At 40.4% G+C, this 21747-nt stretch overlaps 2 protein-coding genes across 4 annotated transcripts in view; one reads left to right on the top strand and one right to left on the bottom strand.

Moving 5' to 3' along the window:
- The window catches only part of SUB1 (SUB1 regulator of transcription), a 180141-nt gene that overhangs the window by 77945 nt on the left and 80449 nt on the right, over positions 1–21747 (top strand). The window lies entirely within an intron of this gene.
- ZFR (zinc finger RNA binding protein) overlaps positions 1–21747 on the bottom strand; it is a 67677-nt gene that overhangs the window by 11990 nt on the left and 33940 nt on the right. The window contains exons 1-13 of one of the 3 annotated variants that reach the window (XM_059725242.1): positions 20820–20909; positions 18581–18708; positions 15645–15863; positions 12759–13006; positions 11573–11764; positions 8149–8449; positions 7329–7519; positions 6759–6878; positions 6197–6342; positions 5671–5833; positions 4951–5156; positions 4559–4709; positions 3339–3480 (exon numbers count right to left, since the gene is read on the bottom strand). In XM_059725242.1, coding sequence (XP_059581225.1) covers positions 3339–3480; positions 4559–4709; positions 4951–5156; positions 5671–5833; positions 6197–6342; positions 6759–6878; positions 7329–7519; positions 8149–8449; positions 11573–11764; positions 12759–13006; positions 15645–15863; positions 18581–18668 — 2167 coding nt within the window. In that variant the 5' untranslated portion in view covers positions 18669–18708; positions 20820–20909. Of the gene's footprint in view, positions 1–3338; positions 3481–4558; positions 4710–4950; positions 5157–5670; positions 5834–6196; positions 6343–6758; positions 6879–7328; positions 7520–8148; positions 8450–11572; positions 11765–12758; positions 13007–15644; positions 15864–18580; positions 18709–20819; positions 20965–21747 lie in introns of those variants that run through there. The other 2 variants (XM_006267760.4, XM_006267761.4) reach the window with 2 other exon arrangements.

The raw sequence follows: 21747 nt of genomic DNA, 5'->3' as shown, positions 1-21747 counted from the left end.
ATCAAAAAGTAAAACTACTTTACTCAAACAATAAGAAATCAACAGTAAAGAGTTGTCAAGTAAGGTAATCAATGCGAAAAAGGAAGACTTGAAATAAGAGACAGGGATATGGTTAGAGAAGAACCCATAAGCGGGGAAAATGGCAAAGCAAGGAAGTAAAACTGGAAAATTAAAAAAAAAAGCCATGGGTTTGATGGGCTAAGTGGTCTTTGTGTGTCAGTCAATAATTTCCATTCCTAACACTGGTGTGTGCAAATAGGTGTCACTGTGCAATCTTTCAGAATAATAATTTACTACATACTTTGAAACTCCAGTAAGTGAGTTTCTAGCAAAAACACTTAAAATTTGGAAAACATTTTTCTTAGGAGACATTTACATTTGAATGCACAGGAGAAATCTTGCTTTATACTGGGAACAGATCTGAAACATGCCATGCACCATTAATAAAGGAGACTGCATGAATAACCTTAGAACTTAAAGCTATTGTGAAATTCAGGAGATGCCAAGGCACCTATTGCAACTGAGAATAAATTTTGACTGAAAAAAATATTAGGAAACTTGCAAAATTTCATGTGGATTTTTGCACCTGTTTTACGTTTCAAGTGGATTAACCCCTTAAATACTACAGTACTAAAATTAAGACTCCTAACCTTACTGCTCTAAAAACCTAAGACAGAGGCTAAATTAATTTAAAAAAAAAACACAAGTGCAAATTCTTAACCTAAATAACTGCATTCTATGAATAGCCTAAATAATAAGGGGTTAATCTTCAATTAGAGACATGCTGTGTCCACACTATTTCTTCATTAAAAGTTAACAGGTATATCAATTTCAGTAAGTTTCAACATGTGAAAAACATTACCCAGTCAACTATTTCAAAACTAGTGTGAACACCGCTTAATTCTGAAGAGAGACAAAGACAAAAAGAAAAACACAAAGTAACAGTAAATGCTAGGACTATGCAACCAAAACCCCTCCTTTGTGTAACATGGCAGGTGTGACACTGAGCTTTAGAAAACCTTGGTCAAAAATCCTTCCGATGTCTTGGCAGCAACCCCTGACAGGAATCAACTCCCTCTGCTAGAAGGCCTGCTAGAAGGCTTTGGACCGGGGCTGATAAGCTAAGGATAAAAAAGACACACACACATACACACATATATACTTTGCTTGCTGAAGGAAAGACTCCACACAGCAATGGTTAGAGCATTTAACCATGTCGGATTTGATGTCAATTCCAGGAAACTGCGTAACTGTCAAACGCACAATACTGTAGGGAACAATTACTATGCGATTAACAGTTTTCTTTTTCTTTTTTATGCTTTTGTCATGTAATGGAATTATTACATATTAACCATGATTCTATTCACATGCAAGTCACAGGCTTATCTTTACTCAAACTGTTTCTTCCAGCAAAGCCTTCCTTATTACCTGAACTTGCTCCCCCAAAGCCAGCTAAAGACTTTCAACCATTGTAAGACACAGAGCATTAGCAACTGCAGTAAGAGAATACACACACATCCTGTTGTTCTGCAGCAAGTTAGCAGCATTCTTCATCAGCCCTTGTTTACTGCAATAATTTGCAATGAAATCCTCTGTATTTTATTCTTGTTTCACAAGAGAGTGTTTCGGCACATCCATTTTACACTGCTCAGTGTCTTGAAGTATAAGCAATTTAATTTTTGTTCAATTTTGTATCCCTAAACTCAGAATGATCATTCTAACTCAAGTTTGGGTCAGACAAAAATACAGATTTGTTTCCTTTAGGAGGCATAACTTATCAAGGAATTTATTGAAAACACCTGCCATTTGTTTTATTTTTGCCTTTGTATAAATTTCTGAAGGCCCAAAACAAATTTCACTTAAGTTCAGCACAGTGGTATGGACTGATCATGTAATTTTGTATAGCACATTGAAGGATATAGGAAAAATGTTAAAATTAGTCTAATTAATATCTATAATCAAAAAGATTATGTTGAAGGTTTCCCCTTGTCAACCATTCAAGTGAAAAGCTACATCCGATTCTATTCCAGAAGTAAACAGAAATAGTTTGGGTTTGATATACTAATTTGTACAAAGTTAGTGATACACACAGCTGAGCAATCATGTACAGAGCACTGCTAAAAATACAATCCAGTCCAGAGAATATCTTCAAGCTTCATTTTCTGGTGGATAGATTGGCTCTGACAACAAAGCTCAATCATAATGCACTCATCACAAATATAGAACATCTAATGCAATAAACCACCTCAAATATTTTAAAGGACAAATACAAATGCTGAGATGGGAAAGAAAATTCTGTGCCTTCCTTCTCTCTATATATATACGCATATACACATGCAAACGTATACATATACACATACGCCTCCCCCCAACTTGCATCATGAATATAAGTTAATATAGCCTTAAATTGCCTAATGGTAACTTCATATTCAAACACCAGAACCTTGGTTGTTATGAGCTCTTTTCATCTATGAAAACACAGGATGAAAGGAAACAAAGTTAATTTTATCTGACCCATAAAACAACAGAACCAACATACTGCAGACATGAATCATGCTTGTTGGCTTAAAAGCTTTTGGAGCTTTGAAAAGTGTTACAGAACAGACCCTAAAGCAACACTGCTGGCACCAGGAGGATTGCATATTTCACGAACGTAAACTGGTTTACAAGTTCCAACTTCCATTTCAACTCAACGACCAAGCCACTTCTTAGTACTGTACTATGGGCTTACCCATTTGGGTAAAATACTGATTGTAATACCAGGAACACAAATATTCTTAAAAGCATGCCAAACCAAAGAGCAACCTCAGCGAGCTGGAAAAATTCACATCCTCTTCCAAACAAAACCAGAAAGACTTTGAGCATCTAAATCATTTCACAAGTGCAAGATCTGCATCAATGTAATTTTACAGACACAAGTGGTGGGCAAGACTGACTCACTTTAAATCCAGAATATAAATATTTTTATACAACCTTTAAAGGGTAAGTCCTGTCTGGCAAGTCTGCTTGTAGCCACTTGCTATAAAACCTTTAATTTTTCAAATAGCTTAATGATTTCAGAGACAGAAAATAAAAAGACAATTTGGGATCTTTTCCAGAAAGCTGAGGTTGGACATAGGTTAGAAAAAACAATAATTTAACTAAATAAATGCAGCATATTAGCATTTATTTTTAGCAAGTATTCTCTGCTAAATCTGGTTGTTGAAAGAGCAGGGTTTCCATCAAATACATGTATGTGCCAGCATGTTGCCTTCGAGGACCTTAACGCCATCTTAAGCAGAAAAGATAAATTTATAAAACAGATAATATAGAGGTAGCATCTTAAACAACTTTCCAACCTCCATCCCTCATGTTTTCCTCACGAATGATTGGAGATGTCAATGTGATAGTAACTTGCATTTTGGGTTCCACACATGAATTCAATATTATAGCTGCTTCTGGAACTGCACACTTTATGTCATACTTCTCAGGACTTATCACCTAAATAATGAAAAACAGGTAGCATTTGTTAAGATATTTCATTTCTACTGGTATACATCAAAGAGAAATAGGGAAGCCAACTTGAACATCCTTCTGAAAGATCAAGAAGCTGGACTACTACAGTGATGTCTGCTTGACAGTTGTGCTGTTACCTGAAAATGTCACTCTACTGAATTAGGGTTTTTAAAAAGATATGGTCTTTAGCATAATTTCACTCATTAATGAAAACATGCAGTGGGTACACTTCAGAACATCAGAGAGGATATTCACACACAAACTATGTTAAGATAAGGGGCCAGATTCAGCATTTTAAGTTGAGGATTCCTCTGGACTGTAGTTGACTTTGGATGGCATAAAGTTTATGTAGTGGTTCTTATGCCATCACTCCAAGTACAATACGAATTGCTAGGCTAATTTTCTTCCTCGCCGTTGACCCCTTTGCCCACATTGTTCCAACAGCCAGCTAATGTGACAACAAAAGAGTAACAGAAGAGAAACAGAGTTGTTTCCAAGTAATCGGAATGACTTGTCCCCAAGAACGTTATTTAAAATCTGCCTCCTGTGACTGGTACCACATGAACCTATTAGTGTCTCTGGAAGTAAAAGCTGCTATTTGGACAAAAATGTAATCTTCTACCACCTTCTGCCCCTATATTTAAAGCAGGGGTGGGCAAAATGTGGCCCATGGGCCACATATGGCCCACCGGGCCATTCTATCTGGCCCGCAGGGCCCCTAAAAATTTAAAAAATTAATATTTATCTGCCCCAGGCTACCTGTCATGGCCCTCATTGGCTTGCCAAAACTCAGTAAGTGGTCCTCCACCCGAAATAAATTGCCTGTCCCTGATTTAAAGGAAAGGGACACTATATAAGCAAACAGCTCCATGCTCATGAACTGGATCTCACTTCTGAACACTACATGGGTAAACATAATTAAAATTATGAACAAGATACAAGTTCTTGGAAGCACAACCAACGTTCTATGCCCTGATATCAAATTTAGAGCTGTTAGCACCACACATCTTGCATTTATGGCACCTTCATAATAATCCAAATCCAAATTCTAAACTGTACTTACTGCAAGTTGCTTGGGAAGACTTTCTGCAATACGACTGAGTAATGTCTTTGAAGGTTTCTCAGCACACAGCAAAACCAGGTTAACGTTCCGGTCTCCACGGAGAAGCAAGCCTTTAGCTAAAACTCCTACTCGTAAAACTCCTTTCAAGGCTCTGTGGAGAAGTAAAGAAAAAAAAGTGGCATTAAAAACATTATTCATGATTGTAATAAACTAAGATGACAAAAAAGGAGTAAAAGTAAAAGAGCACTCTACATGTCTGCATACCAGAACCTAGAAATAACAGAATCAAAAGAGCAATTAAAGAAGATGTAGGGAAAATGCACAGGATGATTTCTCTCAGCTCAAGATTTCAACAGGAAATAAATTACCAGATTAAAAAAAAAAAAATGTACCTGTCTTTGCTGCCATCTTTTTTATCATCTCCTTCTTTGTTCTTACTTTTTTCATGGTCAGTCATGCTGTCAGACACAAGTTTCAGAGCACGCTCTGTAATGGAAACTATTTTTTGAACTGCCTGAAGTTCTTCCTCAGTTGGATAAATAGCTGCATGTTTGGTCATTACATAACGGTCATCAGATGAATCTGGGCGGCGTAGAGGCTACATGGAGAAAAAGCATATTTCTGAAATCCAGGTAAAGGTACTGTAATAAATTTATTTTAAAGCCATCTGTTCACTGTCATCTTATATTCAAAACAGATTCTCCCACCACACTCTGGCCCTGTCATGGAATTATACCTGAGGCTGCTCAACATGCACATTTCATACATACAGCTGTTGACCATCAATACTCTAATTGGATTTACACAGGCAGACCTTACATACATAGAGGAGCTGTAATGAAGCAGATAGTTTAGCATATTGTGTACTGCTTTCTTTTCAAGCCCTTCATTAGAAAAATTTGAAGACAACCCCCCAATAATTATGATCTAGACATGGAAAATCATAAATGTGTTGTTATAATGTATGATTTTCCATGTCTAGAATCCAGTCATGGGGGGAGGGAAAGGCGTTGTAAATTTGAAGTTGTTTTAGATTCAAGTAAATACAGTAGATAATAGGTATAACACCAAGACTTCAGCCTCTTAGATTTCAAGTAAAAAAAACAACTCACAGCTGGTCCCTGGGGCTGAGGTGGCATTCCTGGTCTAACTCCCAGTAGGCCTAGAGGTCCAGGAGGACCATGAGGATATCCCCCATCAGGTATTCTGCGACGGTCATCCCAATGATGTTGCTCCTCTTCCATCCTCCTCCAATACATGTCCTCTTCATAGCGTCTGAATCAAATGAATAAAGAGCATACTATGACACTGAACTATAAAAGTTTGATTGCTCTAAAAATTATTTAATTAATATTATTCCCTAGCTCATGGTCTAGTACTGGAGAGCTCCAAATATTAGGTAAAAAGGATGGTTGTTTAAAGCATCCTTACTCTAAAAAAAATTATTTTAGAGACCTAACTTCCCCAGATGAATTGAATGCAAAATGCCAAGAGCTGTACTGTAACATAACTAAAGACAAAAGAGCATGGACTCCTCACTGTGAACAACCAATAGAAGATAATTAAGGGAGGACAGACTCCATGCCAGAAAATCAATCATAATTGCAAGGCTTGTCTGAATTCTCACACTAGACGTACCTCATTTCCATCCTCCAGCGCTCTTCCTCTTCTCGTCTTCTCCAATATTCTTCTTTTTGCATTTGCTTTCTCATCTTCTCTTCTTGAATTTTTCTTGCTCTGATACTAGGTTTTACTTCTACTTGCAAATCTGGATTTACTTTTTTCTGTGTCATAGATATAAAGCAATGTTAGCTTTATTCTTCATTTCACTCGTCACAGGAAATTTACTCTATATTTTGCTAGCATGTCAAACACTAGTAGTTTAGAATTTAAGATACTTAAATAAAATTACATGCGATGTAAGACTAGAGAATGCTCAGAATTAATTTAAAATATTGTGACATCACAATATCTTTCCATAATTAACTTCAGGAAAAATGTTATATTAAATGCGAGTCTGATGCTAATGCTATACTACCTCTAATTTGTAGCAAATGCTGAAGGACCTAGACTACACTGCGCTAGATTAACATCTCCAAACCTACCCTCTAGACTTGCCTTGAAACATTCTATGATCTGAACAAGGTATGGAAAGTAGTATCCAGTAAAGTTTAAAGCAATATGCAGTATCAGTACTAACTTTATACTGAAGTCTGTGCCGCCTTCCTTTTAGATGCATCTCCTTGGCATTAGGATCATTAAAACTGCATTCACAAAGTTTGCAGTGGAAGCGGATCACTTTTCCTTCATCATTCCGCACCTTGCAAATAAAGTGGCATTAGCTCTTTGCTTTTTTAAAACAGAACTGAATAGCCCAACTCAACACAAATATGAATTCAGGCCTACTAAAAATATGCTAACACATTTAGCATGTAATAAATAAAAAAAACTCCCGTGTGGGCTCCACTGTGCCATGTACTGAACCAACAGAAGAATGCAAAGATTTTGCCTCTAAAGTTTAGTCTTAAAAAACAACCGTTAATTGATTCTTTATAAAAAACCAAACCAAAAACAGTGAAAAGTCCAAATAAGACCCAAACTTTATGCACGCACTTCATGTTATCTACTACAAGTAGTTCCCTTCATTTCAAAGTGATCACTCTTAACCAGTGAATTTTCACTCTTAGCATGTGCAAGTCTTTGCAGGACCACAACTTTACTTATTATTAAATACGTACTGGAAAAATAATATACATTTTCAAATTAATACCTCTTCCACATAGTCATGGCCCACAGGCTGAACATCACTCTGTAAAGCAGCAAGAGTTGTGGGTGTTACTGGTTCAGATGTTGCATCTGGTTTAACTTCTTGTGTCTGTACTGTAGCAACAGGAGTGGTCTTAACATTTTCAGCGGCTTTCATTTCATCCAGTTTGTTTGTTGTTTGTAGTTTATTACCACCTAACAATCAAAAGAAGTTTAAAACAAATTGTTAATTGTTTTAAACTGTTAAAATGATGATACAATTACAAATACGTAATTTTATAATTACTTAAAAAATGACTGAAACACTTTGTAAATACTAGTAACCATAACATGTAATATAGTGAATTTTTTAGCTATAACCAGTGATGTTTTTCAGTGTAATAACATAGATATTTAACTCCTGTCAATTCAACTTTTCTCTCTCAGAAGAATAGACTCTGCAGTTTTGTACTGTTGAGACCAGCTCAGTGCTTTGCCAGGAAGCAAGACTGAGGACTAGAAAAAAAAAATACAGATAATCCACATTGTGTTGTCATAATTAGCCCACTGTGGGATTATAAAAATAATTTTTACTGCATAGAGCAAAATAAAGTGGTCCAGAACGTCTAATATGTGCATTACACAGATCATTTAGCCCTCAGTGCTGCAAATGCTCGTATATATGCTTAATGCTTCCCACTACTAGTAGTCTTCAAAACCAATGTTGCTCCTATGCATGAAGTTCAAACACATATTTGAGCATTTTTAGCCTTGAGTCCTTAAAAACCAGACAGACACAGATTTAAAATTCATATAATAGGTTAGGTTTCAAAATAAAGACTGACTTCTGTACTTGCCAACAAAGTTTATTTTCGGTGTAGATATTTTCTTTACAGCAATATTAGCAGCAACTGTAGATGTTTTGTTGTTGGATACTGTGTTAAGTGGTGTGTTTGTCGTGGGAGTAAGAATTTTCACTGCTGAAGATGCAACGGAGGAGTTCACAGTGTTGCTGCTAGTTGCAATATTTGAAGCAGAGGCAGCTGGTTTGGAAGCAGATGTGGATGCTGAAGAAGTAGCCTGGGTGACAACATTTGGTTCAGTTGAAGGAATGGGTTTGCCCAGTTTTGTGTGCAACTTAACCACCTAAAGGAAGAAAAAACAGGGAGAATTTAATGAAAGGCTCTTTATGAAAAAACGATAACTGCCTGGTTTGTCCAAATAATAGGCTTCTTATGAATAAATGGTAACTGCTTTGTTTGCCTATTTACTGATTTTTTAAAAAAGATGATCTGTAAGTGGGGGGAAAAATCAGAAATCATCCCAATTATTATCTATGCAAAGAAACACAGATATCCTCTATCCCAAGAAACACTTCACAGCTTGACAAAATAGACATCCTACTGAGCCAAGAACCTGGACAATCAAGCAACTTGAGATGGAACAATTATTTTTGTTAACCTGCTGGTTGGAGAGACTATTAAACTGCTTTAACTTCAATAACAGATTAACATTTTGGAGAAAGAATGTCTTTACTGAAGTCCCAACAACCTGTCTCTTCATTCGGAGATTAAAATTTGATAATCTATACACATCAAAAACCTTAATCTTGAACAAAACCAGGAAGAGATCCAGTTGACATTTCTAATAGTATCTAATGTAAAAAACAAAACAAAACAAAACAAGGTATTTCAAGCCTTTGTTATATATTATGAAGTGCTGAAAAAGGGCAAAGGCAATCTGTTTAAAAAAATGTAATAGTGTCCTTTACAGGATACCTATAAGATACAGATATATTTCAGTTTTCTGACAGATAATTAATATCGCTTATAAATACTGACAATCTCCAGAAGAACATGCATAGTCCTAAACAGTGAAGGATACTATCAAGGAACCAAAAATGGGGGAGGATATAAAAACAGTGGAGTAATCTACTTTTAGCTGGTGATCTTGGCATTTCATATCACTGCCTTGTACCTCAGTTACCAAAGCTGAAAAATAGGCACAAAATTACTGACTGACTTTGAGAGGTATGGATGAAATAATATTACATAAGAGCTGAGTATTATTATTACATATAAGTCACTGGCATGAATCTTGCCCCTCTGAGCACTGCCTGGCAGTACATGTGAAATCCAAATACTGCAAAAAGAACCATTTCAATACTATTTTTCTAGTGCTCAAAAATGTGCAGGGTGCTTTGTAGAAGTCAGGGAGAAAGCATCTCTCTGAGATGTTTTCCCGTAAGTGAAAAAGCTTACCTTAGATCAGGGATTGGCAATGGCATGCAAGGCCATTTTGCTTGGCATGCCATGACCAGCACCAGATCTGGGTAGCTGCTGCCAGCCACAGAGCCTGGCGCAGCTGTTTGCAACCTGCCCTCTAGAGCTGCCCAGAGCCTGGGCTGGCTACAAACAGCTGTGCAGGGCTCCGGAGCCCAGTCATCAGCTCTGTGATGGGAGTGGGGGAGAGACTGGGGTTGTGCTGCCTCAGGCCCCTCCTCCACCATCTGCTCTGAGGCACATGCACATGCCGGTACAGAGCTGATGACTGGGCTCCAGAGCCTGGCGCAACTGTCTGCAGCCTCCCGGCTGCAGCTGCCCAGAGCCCAGGAACCTTATTTCTGAGCTTATTTGGTTGGTTCCAGTCCCAAGGCCTCTGGGCTGTCAGCCATGAGGCTGGGGCAGGGGCATGGTTTTAAGGTTTTGAGCAGCTTGGGTACTCCGGAGATCCAGATCTAGCCTCTCCAAAGAACCGGGGAGTGATGGGAGCTGGATACGAGGTGATCTGGTCTCTGGGCATAGTCTTTGGAAGGAACAGCTTCCCTCCTCCGGACCCGAGCTCTCAGAGACGCTGGGCAGAGCCACATGGTTGCTGCTCATGGGACGATGCAGCCTGGGGCTGTTTCAGTCTCCTAATGGGACCCCTGACCAGTGGCTCCAGCTCTGGCACTGCCATCCTGCATGGCCATGGGCAAGTCCCCCACACCTCTGTGCATTGCAGCTTAGAGTGAGGGTGGGATTTGCTCCCTGGTGCCAGGGTCTGGGGGGAGGAGGGAGCAGGGGTGTCATGCCACAGAAGTCCATGAGGAGGCTTCGGCTTACTGCCTCACTCCCTTCAGGGTGCAAGGACAGACTCCCCTGGCTCCAGCCCAGCTTTCCCCTCCCCTGCTGCACTGGCCTGACTCTCCTTGATGCCCTCCTACACCCGCTGCCTTGGCACCAGGGTGGAGGGACTGTGGTGGGGATGTGCCATCGTGTGCTCTCCCAGACTCTCTGGGGATAACAGTTTAGGTATCTTGAATGGTCCTGCCAGCTTAGGGCCTTAGCTGTGTGGAGTAGGTGGTTGGGCTGATGGGCAGGGCCTCGGCTGGCTACACTGCAGCCCAGGAGCTGGCTCCCTGGAGAAGCACAGGGCCTCCGGTGGGCCCAGGGCATTGCTGGGTCGGACTCTGTCCAGTGGCCCAGCAGTCCAGCTCTGTGCGCCCATGCATCTGGTTCTGTGTGTGCACATGTGTCTGGTTCTGGATGTGTGTGTGCACATGTCTGTTCTGGGTTTGTTCGTGTGTGTGTGTGTGTTTGGTTCTCTCTCTGCTCTCCTTCCCTCTTTCTTCTTCTCTCTCTCTCCTCTCTCATTTCTCTCTTTTTTTTTCCCCCCTCTCTCTCTCTCTCTCTGCAACATGCGGGTAGGGAAGCAGTGGGGTGGAGGGAGCTGTACAACAAGGGACCCAAATCTTGTTCCTTCCCAAGGAACACACAACAACAAAGGCAACATTTATGATTATTTAATATATGGTGCATCCTGCCATGTACCTCCCGCCCCCCCCCCACTTTGTTTGTCTGGCATGCCAGCACTCCAGCGCCTTCCCAGGTAGATGCTGTGGTTTTTTTCGGCACGCCGATCAAAAAACGTTGCCTATCCCTGCTTTAGATCATTTTTGGCAGTCTTGCCAGGAGCAACAAGCATCCTGCAGCATTCTCCAGCTAATCTTTGTACTATGCTTTTACTAAATCTTATCTCACATTTTCCTATTCCTGCTTCTGTGCCTTTTTCATCTTGTTTCCAATACCAGCTGCCCTCCTTTATTTCTTTTCTCCATCCACATGCTTTTAACCATGAGCTGTAACATGACTTTTAAACATTGGTTCTGTCACTTGAACTATATAATTTGTTTTGCATACTTTCTCCACTTTCTCCATCTATTTCAAGAAAGGAATTAAAAAAAAAAAATCAATATCCAGCTACCGAAGAACTTAAGAAAGCACTTACTTTCTGATGCTTGGCTCCACGAATGTGGGCAGCATATGCATCTGCTCCTGTACAAGACACATCACAGAGCTCACAGCGCAACTGATTCTGTGTTCCACGAGCAGATGTGCTGCTGTTGCTGGTGTTTTGAGATGCTTTTAAGGCTGCTTCTTTCTTTTTGTGTTTCTGGCCTTCCAAGTGCTCTTTATAAGTCTGTTAAAATGTAGTTAAAATGTAAACAAATTCACCCTCTGAAAGTTACCTCTATGATGCTCAGTCTCACAATGACAAAAAACTGTAAAATATGCAATAGTGTATAAATAAGGCATAATGACTGGTGACACTTAAATTTTGCTAGGGAAAATGGTTTTCTACCCACAACAGTGGCTTCCTGTGTGTGACATGCACTGAGAAATGCACAATGCTTACAGGGACTATGAAGGTCTTCTCTTTAGCACATACAGAATTTCACAGCTGACAAGAGACAGCCCAGGTATTAAGTATTGGTTAATGCAAAGTAATTGACAGACCGCTAGGTTTTCAGTGTTAGTAATACAATAGGGTATAGCTCATCTGCAAGTTTCTTGTGCAATCTGAAATCATTATGTATCTTGTGGGGAGAGGCTCGGGCTTATCCAAGTCCTAGACACTCTAAAGAATTCTACAAGTCAGAAGGAGGCACCGCATAAACAAATTCAGCCTGAAATAAAATGTTTTAAAGCAAGGGTGGTCCCTGTACAAAAAGTAGCCAGCTGTGTGTCAGGCGTCTAAACAGTTTTGTTCATTACTCTGAAGACACTAATCGTTTTCCTTCCAGTTATTTCAAAATTAGACAGGTGTTCTTGAAGGAAAATCACAATATAGTATATTTTTCCAAGGCAAAATTTCCTACAGGCTTAAACTTACAAAGTTTATGAGCCTATGGTTTTAAGAAGGGAATTCCAGAGTCAACTGAACAGCAATTCAAACACAAAATATAAATTTTTGGGGGATGTAATGTAACACAGAGTATAAATATGAGCTGTACACCTTTCTACCTTCAAAATAACAATCATTCTTTTTCATACCAATACGTTTTCACTGAATTAGTCTCTTGACAGAACTATTTAAGCAATTTTCAATATCCACAACTGATCATAAATATTGCCTTCTACCAAGTATGTGAAATGATACATCTGTGTAGAGGAATGTTATGTAATATAGGTACCTGTGGTCCAGCACAGCTGATCTTACAGACATCACAATAGTGGATCTGGGGTGGTTTGGGAGGCTGTTTTGGTTTCAATTGCTTATTTTGGAATGGTGCCTTTTTAGTAAAGGTGGTCCCTGTCCAGGCGGCTGTTGCAGCAGCAGCAGCAGCAGCTGCTGCTGCCTGTTTCTGTTGCTGCTGCTGCTGCTGATAATAGGATGATGCAGCTGAATATACTGCAGCTTCATAGCCAGAATAAGAGGTACCTCAAAGATTAAAATAAAATAAATGTTACATAATTATACATTGCATAACAGTCATACATGCTAGTTCCAAGGACGCTCCATGGCATTTCAATTTTCCCCTTAAAGATGTATTTTGAGATTTAAACGTCTTGATCCCTTGGATGCCCTTTGATGTGTGGCCCATCTCATAACTTAAACTAGCATTTTTCTTGACTACTTACGATACAGAAACAATCCTTGGTACAGATGGGACACTATGCTTTACCTCACATGCTTCTTTATAGACATACATATTTAAGTATGCTATAATCTTTCGTTATTAGAGGGATCAACACAACCGTTTAAAAATAGTTAAAGCTCCTGGCACATTTAGTGGATCCGGATGCAGCATATCAAAGATCTTATTAAAAAAACCAACAACATGGGGAGTAAGCCAGGGGTGGGCAAAATACGGCCCAGGGGGCCTCTAAAAAATTTAGAAAATTAATACTGATCTGTCCTTGGTTCCTGTCAAAAATGACAGGAACCAGGGACAGTAGGACCCAGGGGAAGCCCGGCAGGCTCCTGCAACAGCCCGGCCCCGCCAGCCAGGAGCCCTAGCAGGGGCTTTTGGCCTAGGACCACGTGGCAGCCTTGGCACTGGAACCTCAGGTAAGGTGGCAGGGAAGAAGCCCAGGGAAAGGCAACCCAGGAAAAAGTTGAGTGGGGGGAAAAGCAGCCCCTTGTCCGCCCGGTGGCCTGCATTCCCTGCTGCAGCCGCCTGCAGCCCACGCGGGGCTGTCCCGAGCAGGCACAGGCTGCCCCAAGTGGGGTGTGAGTGCCTGCAGCATGGGGCACCGGCCATGGGGCAGGGGAGGGGCTGCTTTTCCCCTCCGCACTCAGCATCAGCTTGAAACCCGGCCCCGCTGCCAGCCTGGGCCCCATGCCAGCTCCAGGCTCGCCCGTTGGGGCTGCGCACGGCAGCAGCAGCTGCAGCCCCACCACTTGGCGTGCCAGACAGTGTTTGCTGCTGCTCACCTGGAGCTTGTGCGTTGGGCAGCCCAGAGGTGGCGGTGGCAAACACTGCCCAGCATGGCAAGCAGGGGGGCCCACAGCTGCTGCTGCTACGGCACAGGCCCGACAAGCAAGCCTGGAGTTGCATGGGGCCCAGGCTGGCAGTGAGCGCAGGTTACAAGCTGGTGCTGAGCGTGGTGGGTGGGGGGGAAGCGGCCCCTCGCCCGCCCAGTGCTGCAGCCACTTGCAGCCCGCATGGGGCTGCCTGTGCCTGCTCAGGACAGTCCTAGGGCTGTGCACTGCCCCCAACCTGTACCATGGGGCTGGGGGGACTGGAAGTGAGCAGGTGCGGAGGCATGGGGCCCACAACCATGTCCCAGGGCCAGCGCCAGCAGGGCCCAGAGCAGGGTTGCAGGGATACAGGGTCCTGGCTGGCAGGGGCTCTAGGGATCCAGGCCCGCTCCCTCCTCTCCCTGCTGGTGCAGCCCAGCCCAGCTCCACAGACCCCTGCCAGCCTGCGCCCTGCTCTGGGCCCCGCTGGTGCTGGCCCTGGGACATTGGTCCCAAGACATTGGAACATTGGTCCTACAATGGTGACCAGGGGGCAGGGCACATGTTAAGGGGTGGGGCTACCCACGCGGCCCTCAACAGCTCGCCAAAACTGGGTAAGTCGCCCTCCACTCGAAATAATTGCCTGCCCCGGAGTAATCAGTCTTTCAAACCCAGATTCATGAACTGGTACCAAATAACTGTGCAAGTTCCAAAATGGAAAGGAAGAAATGGACACTTTTTTTTTTGGAAAAAATATTAGGCTTTAACAATCCTAGATTTGTAGATATTTAAATCCTAGAATTGTAGATATTTAAAGTACTCTGGTATAAACAAACAGCTGGCCTGCTTAGATCTCTACATGTCTTAGCTGCATACTCCTTGATTTTTAGCACTTAAGTTGAACAAATCAAGAAAACTGGACTTCAGTACTTTGGAGCCACTTTTCCCATAAACCTTCTACATCTAGTGGATCAACTATTTTAATCCTCTGATCAGGTTCTTCCTGTTTCAAGGAAGTCTTTTATAATCCCTTTTTAAACAGAAAACAAAAACAAAGAATTCAAGGCAGCTACAGTTTGCCAGTTGTTTACTATCTTGGCCATAAAGCTAAAAGAGGACTTTTCCCACCCAGAATCAAGGCTTGAATTGGCTGTGTTTGGAGGAAAATTCTATTTTTTAACCAACCAATGTGCAGCTTTAGGTGGGAGCAATCCACAATCTTGAAGATATACCTGGAGTGCTCCCTTTCTACCCTTCACAACTGATGATACCTGACAGAACTTCTTTGAATATTTGTCTCTGCATTTCCCCTCCTCCATCCCCAGCTCTGGTTTCTGCTCCCCTTCTTTCCTGGACCACCATCAAGAACTATACAAATTGCACTGAAAAATCCAATTTTCATATGTACACAGCAAAACACAAACACATAAAAATGCAGTTTCCCACAAAAGTTATGCTGAAATGTGTCAATAAAATGATCTTATTGGCTGGATGTTTCTTGCTGCTTTGCAACATTATTAGGTACAAACTTAATCACCCAAAATTTAGAACGGCAAAAGCCTACCCCCACAACAAATTACAAAATCTATAACAACATATCATACAAAGTTCTTACCAGAATAAGTAACTGCTGTTGTACTATATGTAGCACTTTGAGTATAGGATGGAACAACAGTAGCAGCAGCTGCCACTGGTTGCACAGTGGAGGATACTGGATATATAGAGAATGTAGTTGTAGCTGGACTTGGGGTGGCTGGTTTTATGGCTGTCACTTGTCGAGTTTGCTGTGCTTGGGTATACTGAGTAGCTCCTTGGCTATATCCTGCTTTTGGAGCTAGGATTGAAAAGTAGAATTGTACACATATTTACAAGTTTGACATAGGTGAACTGCCGAAAATGTTAAAAGATGGCACTTTATCATATATCAGTAATTAAGCTCATAACAAATTAAGATAAACCATACTTGCCAGGGAGAATATTGTTTTAATAAGATGAACACAACCCAAAATACACCCATGTCACTCATTTCACCCTTAAAAGTTTTTTTATAATGATGACAAACAGATGGAGATATCATCATTGCTTCCTATTAATAGCTCAATAATTTAGAACAACTCAGAGGTGTTTTTCAGATAATTTTTTTTCGGATTTACATGTTCTTTGGCTACTGCTGAAAGTGAAAGCCAAGCCACAGACAGTATATTAATTCCAGGAATATCATGTTTCATACAAAGAAGACTACCAACAAGTGCAGACCTTTGGAACCCTATACTCACCAGCTAACCACTAACAGCACGGAATATTATTTCCTGTGAAACACACGTTCAGTTCCTATACTAACTTAACTATAGGAACAGTCATTTCTCTACTTTTACACTGTGTAAGACATGACATCTCAGCAGCAAAGATTCAGTCATGCATGATTTTTTTCTTGATCTTATTTAAAAAAAAAGTTTACTGACCATGATGACTAATCTTGCTCCTTTTAGTTCTCCATCAATATTACTTCCCATAAACCTATGAGATGTATTATAGGGAATGATCCTAACGCTTGTACTTTACTCCTTCCTCAAGCAGGGATGGACATAGTTTCACTTACTCTCTGGCAAAGCACAGACCCTACATTTTAGCTCTCAAACCATGAGCGTTTATAATGTTATATGTTATAATGGGTTAGGCATCTATTAATAATGTACCTCTATACTGTACAAAAGCTATTTTTAGAACAACACCTGTCATTCTCTGGTCTCTTTTCCATGTTCTTGGATATTCTTAAGCTACTTGCTCATCCTATTGATTCTTACACAACTTCTGCCATCTCAAACTTGCCTTTCATTTTTCATTGACACCAACACCGGTCTTAAAGCAGGTTTTAAGAGTTTTTAAATCCCACAGTGGTCAGAATGGCTGAACACCAAAATTTGTACAGTTTAATGAAAAAACAGAAACCAAACAAAACCTGTATTCAAAATCCTGTTCCAAACCAGGTCTAATTGCTTTCTGCAACTGCCAACTAACGCTTACTTGAACTTAGTTCAGCAACATACTTGAAAATTTTTAAATTCATATGTAAGTAGTTATTTGTAGCCACTTAAAACAGAAAGAGGCCGCTGCTGTTGCTCTGAAGCTTATAGCAGCTGATATGCTGCGACTATTATATCTGTATCTGTAGAGATCCAAGGGAGCTACATCACCCTAACTTTGATCTTAGATTAAGCAGTCTTCAAGTTGGAGTGGTTTTGCTACGCTTATATCATTACAGAACCATGCAGCTATAACAGCCGTGTTATAATAGCTTATACTAGTATCCTTTACCAGCAACACAATTGTTAGCTCTCTGTCTATGTCTACATTAAAGGCATCTTTGGTCACAGACTTACTAACTTACCGAGGAGAGTTTTAAATCAGGATTGATGTAGACCAACAACAAACGCACACTGATCTGACCTAAAAAATATGGCAGGGAAAGGGCAGCAGGACATTACATAATCTTAATAGGTGTACAAGAAGGACAAGTTGGAAAGCAGGTCAGTCTTCCAAACAGTTTAGATGGTTATGTTAATGCAAGCAGCACAGGAAATGAACAGGAGGAACAAGAAGTCTCATTATATAACAACAATTGTGATTTAATTGGCATAACAGACTTTGTGTGATAATGCACATGACTGAGATAGAAGAGTACCATCTGTTCAGGAAGAGTAGGCAGACAGGAAGTAGCAAGGATGTATATACTCTCCCAAGTGTTAGGAGACCTGTTGAAAGTCTCTGAATACAGATGAAAAGAGACAAGAAAAAGGTGGTATTACAGTAGTATTCTGCTACAGACCATAAAAATGGAAAGACTGACGGGATATGGCTTCTTTTGATCAACTAACAGAAACATCCAAAAATCAGGACTTTATAGGCAAGGAGGCACTTTACCTAAAAAGATATTCTTGAAGAAGCAATTAAACAGTACAAACTGTCCAACAAGATGGGAAAAACAGCAACTGGAGGGGAGGATCTAGCTGAGAATGTGAAATGAAAGGCAACATGCATGATACTGATCATACAATGATATAAGTTAATGATTCTTAGAAAGGGAAGGAGGAAGAATAGCAAGCATAAAGATAACTGATTTCAAGAACGCTGATTTCCATAAACCAGCAAGAACTAGAGGTAAAGTGCTCTGAGAAGCAAGGCTTATGGGAAAAGGCATAAAGTGGCAGTCTCTTAAAGAAGCAGCATTAAGGATGCAAGGAAAAACTATTGCAAGGTCAAGAAAAGCTATGGCATGTAGTGAAACCAACCTGGCTAAATCATGGGCTCATAAGTGACCTGAAACACTGAAGGCATAATTGTACAAAACGCAGGTCAAAAGACTAAGCATGAGTAAGAATAGCATGAGCATAGAGCAGTGGTTCTCAACCAGAGTGCTGCAACACCCTGGAGTGCCTTGAGATCCTTTCAAAGGTGCTGCAGCTTGCCTAGTCAATGTTAGCAGGTTTACGTGTGCAAATACGATAGACTCAGATTTCAAATAAGAATCCATAGCGGTAGAAACATTCTGACCTGTTGTGCTCTTTCCGAGTTCTTTGCAAGAGAAGTGCTCTACTGTTTTTCTGTAGTCCACAAACGAGTGAAAACTAAGAGCTGACATTTTCTGAGGGGTGCCCCAAGTCTAAAAAGGTTGAGGACCACTGACATAGAGAGACAAAAAACAGAAAGACAAAGGCACAAAATATGACAACTAGCAAATGATATAAAAAGTAACAAGAAAGCATCCTACAACAGTGTATTAGTAGTAAGAGAAAGATGAAATAAAAGGTCAGTTCACTGTTCACTGGGAGGAAAAGCTAACATGGTCAAATTTTAAAAATGTCCATATACTTCAATATTCACTAAAAAAATGTTAACTGTGACCAGAAAGTCAACAAAATAAGCATCAGCAAGAGAGGTAAAACCTCACTGAGAAAAGGAAAAGAACAGATTAGGGCAGTGGTTCTCAACCTTTTTAGACCCAAGGCACCCCTCAGAAAATGCCAATCCTAAGCTTTCACTTCTTTTTTAACTACGGAAAAACAACAGAGCAATTCTTGTTGCAAAGAACTCAGAAATGCCACAACAGGTTTTGACACTAAGGATTCCTACTAGAAATCTCTGGGTATATCTTGTGATTGATGCATAGGTGTTTGCCAATATTGCAAGGCCCCCTTAAAAGAATCTTGAGGTACCCCAGGGTGGCATGGCACCCTGGTTGAGAACCACTGAGTTAGAGAGTACTTAGTTAAAGTTACACGTTTTCAAATCAGCTCTATCTAAAGAAATATACTTCTGAGTACTTCAAAAAGTGGCTGAAATAATTTCAGAGATGCTGGTGATTATTTATGAGAATGTCTGGAGGGTGGATAGAGTATCTGAAGAATGGAAAAGAACAAGCATAGTGTTTATCTTTAAAAATGAAGGACAAAATTGGACAAGTCAGACTGGAAAGATTTTGGAGCAAATAAATGTAAGAACCTAGAAGATAACAAGGTGATAAACGCAGGTTCCCAAATCACTGGGGGAAAAAACATGGCACTCAAAGAAATGGGTTACAACAGTTCACTGCAAAACAAGAAGAATAGATCCTTTGGGGCTCTGTAGAGGTCTGTTCCAAGTCCAAGTACTAGGTCAGTATTTTCATTATTACTTGTTTAATGGAATAGAGTGCATACTTCTTAAAACTGCAAATGATACCAAGCTGGGAGGGACTGCAAGCACTTTGGAAAACAGGATTAGAATTCAAAAGGATCTTGACAAACTGGAAATATGATCCGAAATAAATAGAATGCAACTGAATATGGACAGTGCACTGAGGCAGAAATAACCAAATGCACTCATACAAAATGGGGAATGAGTATTCAGACAGAAGTTTTGCAGAAAGGATCTTGAAATTGTAGTGGATTACATACAGAATGAGTTGCAATGCCATACCATTGCAAAATAGCAATTATTACATTGGCATGTACTAACAGCAGTGTCATATTTAAGATGTCTGAAATAATTCTTCTACTTCACTTCAAACACCTCAGCTAGAGTGCTCTGTCTGGTTTTGGGCCCCACACTTCTAGAAAGATATGGATCAACTGGAGAAAATCTGATGGAAAACATAAAAAATGATCAGGGGTCTAGAAAATATAACCTCAAAGGAAAGATGGAAATAATTTTGTTTATTTCATCTGAAGAAGAGAAGATTGAGTCAGAAAGGTAAAAGGTAATTGCAGAGAAGTATGTAACAATTTGTTCTCCATGTCCACTGAGGACAGAAGTACTGACACAAATTGCAGCAAGGCAGATTCCAGGCAGACTTAAAGAAAAAATTATCTAACCATATAGTTAAGCACTAAAATACATTACTTAGGGAGTCAGTGGAAGCTCCATCATTGGAGGTTTTTAAGAGCATGTTAGGCAAACATTTGAGGGTGTGCTTTAGCTCTATTTGGTCCTATTGGGGAGCAGTGAGATGGACTAGGTACCTTCTCAAGGTCCTTTCCAGTTTTATTTCCTATGACTCTATAATACTTTGGATGTATTTTATAAGATAATATTTCAAAACTCCAAGATAATGTCTTTATCGAATGCCTAGAATTTAAGTAAAATAGTAGGAAAAAATTCCACAGTCAGATGCATAAGTGTTATAATAATTCATCCAGAAAGGTAAGAAGAAACATGAAATCTTCTAAGATACTCAAAGAAGTGTTTTCATAAACTTACGAAGCAGCACACTGTTTTGCACTGACCAAAAAGGAATTTCAAGCATGCCACCCACCTGTCTGGTAGTACGATTCGGCTACGGAAGGCTGAGGCTGGGCAGCAGCAGCCACTGCAGCTGCAGTTGCTGTCGGTTGTTGATAGTACTGCTTGCTGTCATAAGCTACAGCTGGGGCAGTAGATCTGACATATGAGTAGGAGTCCTTAAAAAGAATGCAAAAAAAAGGAAAGAAGAAAGGATTTGAGTTTTCCCTTCAATATGTTTGGTATTAAGGATAATAAGCACCAGTAGCAGCCAGAGTGAGACGGTTTTGTATAGTCTACTGAACCAGAACAATCACTATATTTTACTTGCATGCCACACGCCCCCCAAATAAAGACACATACTTTGTTTTTGAAAGGCAGAATGAAGCCAGCAGCACCCACTGAGTCAGCTGAGGACCCATCCCGCTCAAGAAGGCCACAGTAGTTTGGCTCCAGCAGGATCAGCCAGCAGCTGACACAACAAGTACTGCTGGCTGCTTACACAGCTGACAAAGAGATGAGGGGCCAGGCAGTTCGACTCAACCAGTGGCACCTGCCAAGTCAGCTAAAGGCTCAATCCTGATGAAGGCCAACTGTTTGGCCCCTTTTCTCAAGCCACAGGGGCTTTCAGCTAACTCAGCAGGCACTCCCACTCCCTGCATTTCCTTGTTCAAGGTTCATCCCAATTACCAGCAGCTAACTGAGCATTGTATGTTGTATACAAGTAAATATGATAATTTGGTTAAATATCTGGATGACTGCAACACTGAATAAGTATCATTTAATTAAAAAAAATGAATCAATTTAGAGACTTAAAAGCAACTTTAATAAGCAATCATTGTAACAAATGCCATTGGAAACTCCTAATGTTAATGTTACAAGGGAGAAAAAAATCCCACCAATAATTTAACACTTTTTCCCTTTACATATAATTTGTAGAGGGAAATATTAATTGAACCTTT

This window comes from Alligator mississippiensis, chromosome 3, assembly GCF_030867095.1.
Source record: "Alligator mississippiensis isolate rAllMis1 chromosome 3, rAllMis1, whole genome shotgun sequence".
NCBI lineage: Eukaryota > Metazoa > Chordata > Crocodylia > Alligatoridae > Alligator > Alligator mississippiensis.
This window is presented reverse-complemented; position numbering and strand designations above follow the sequence as displayed.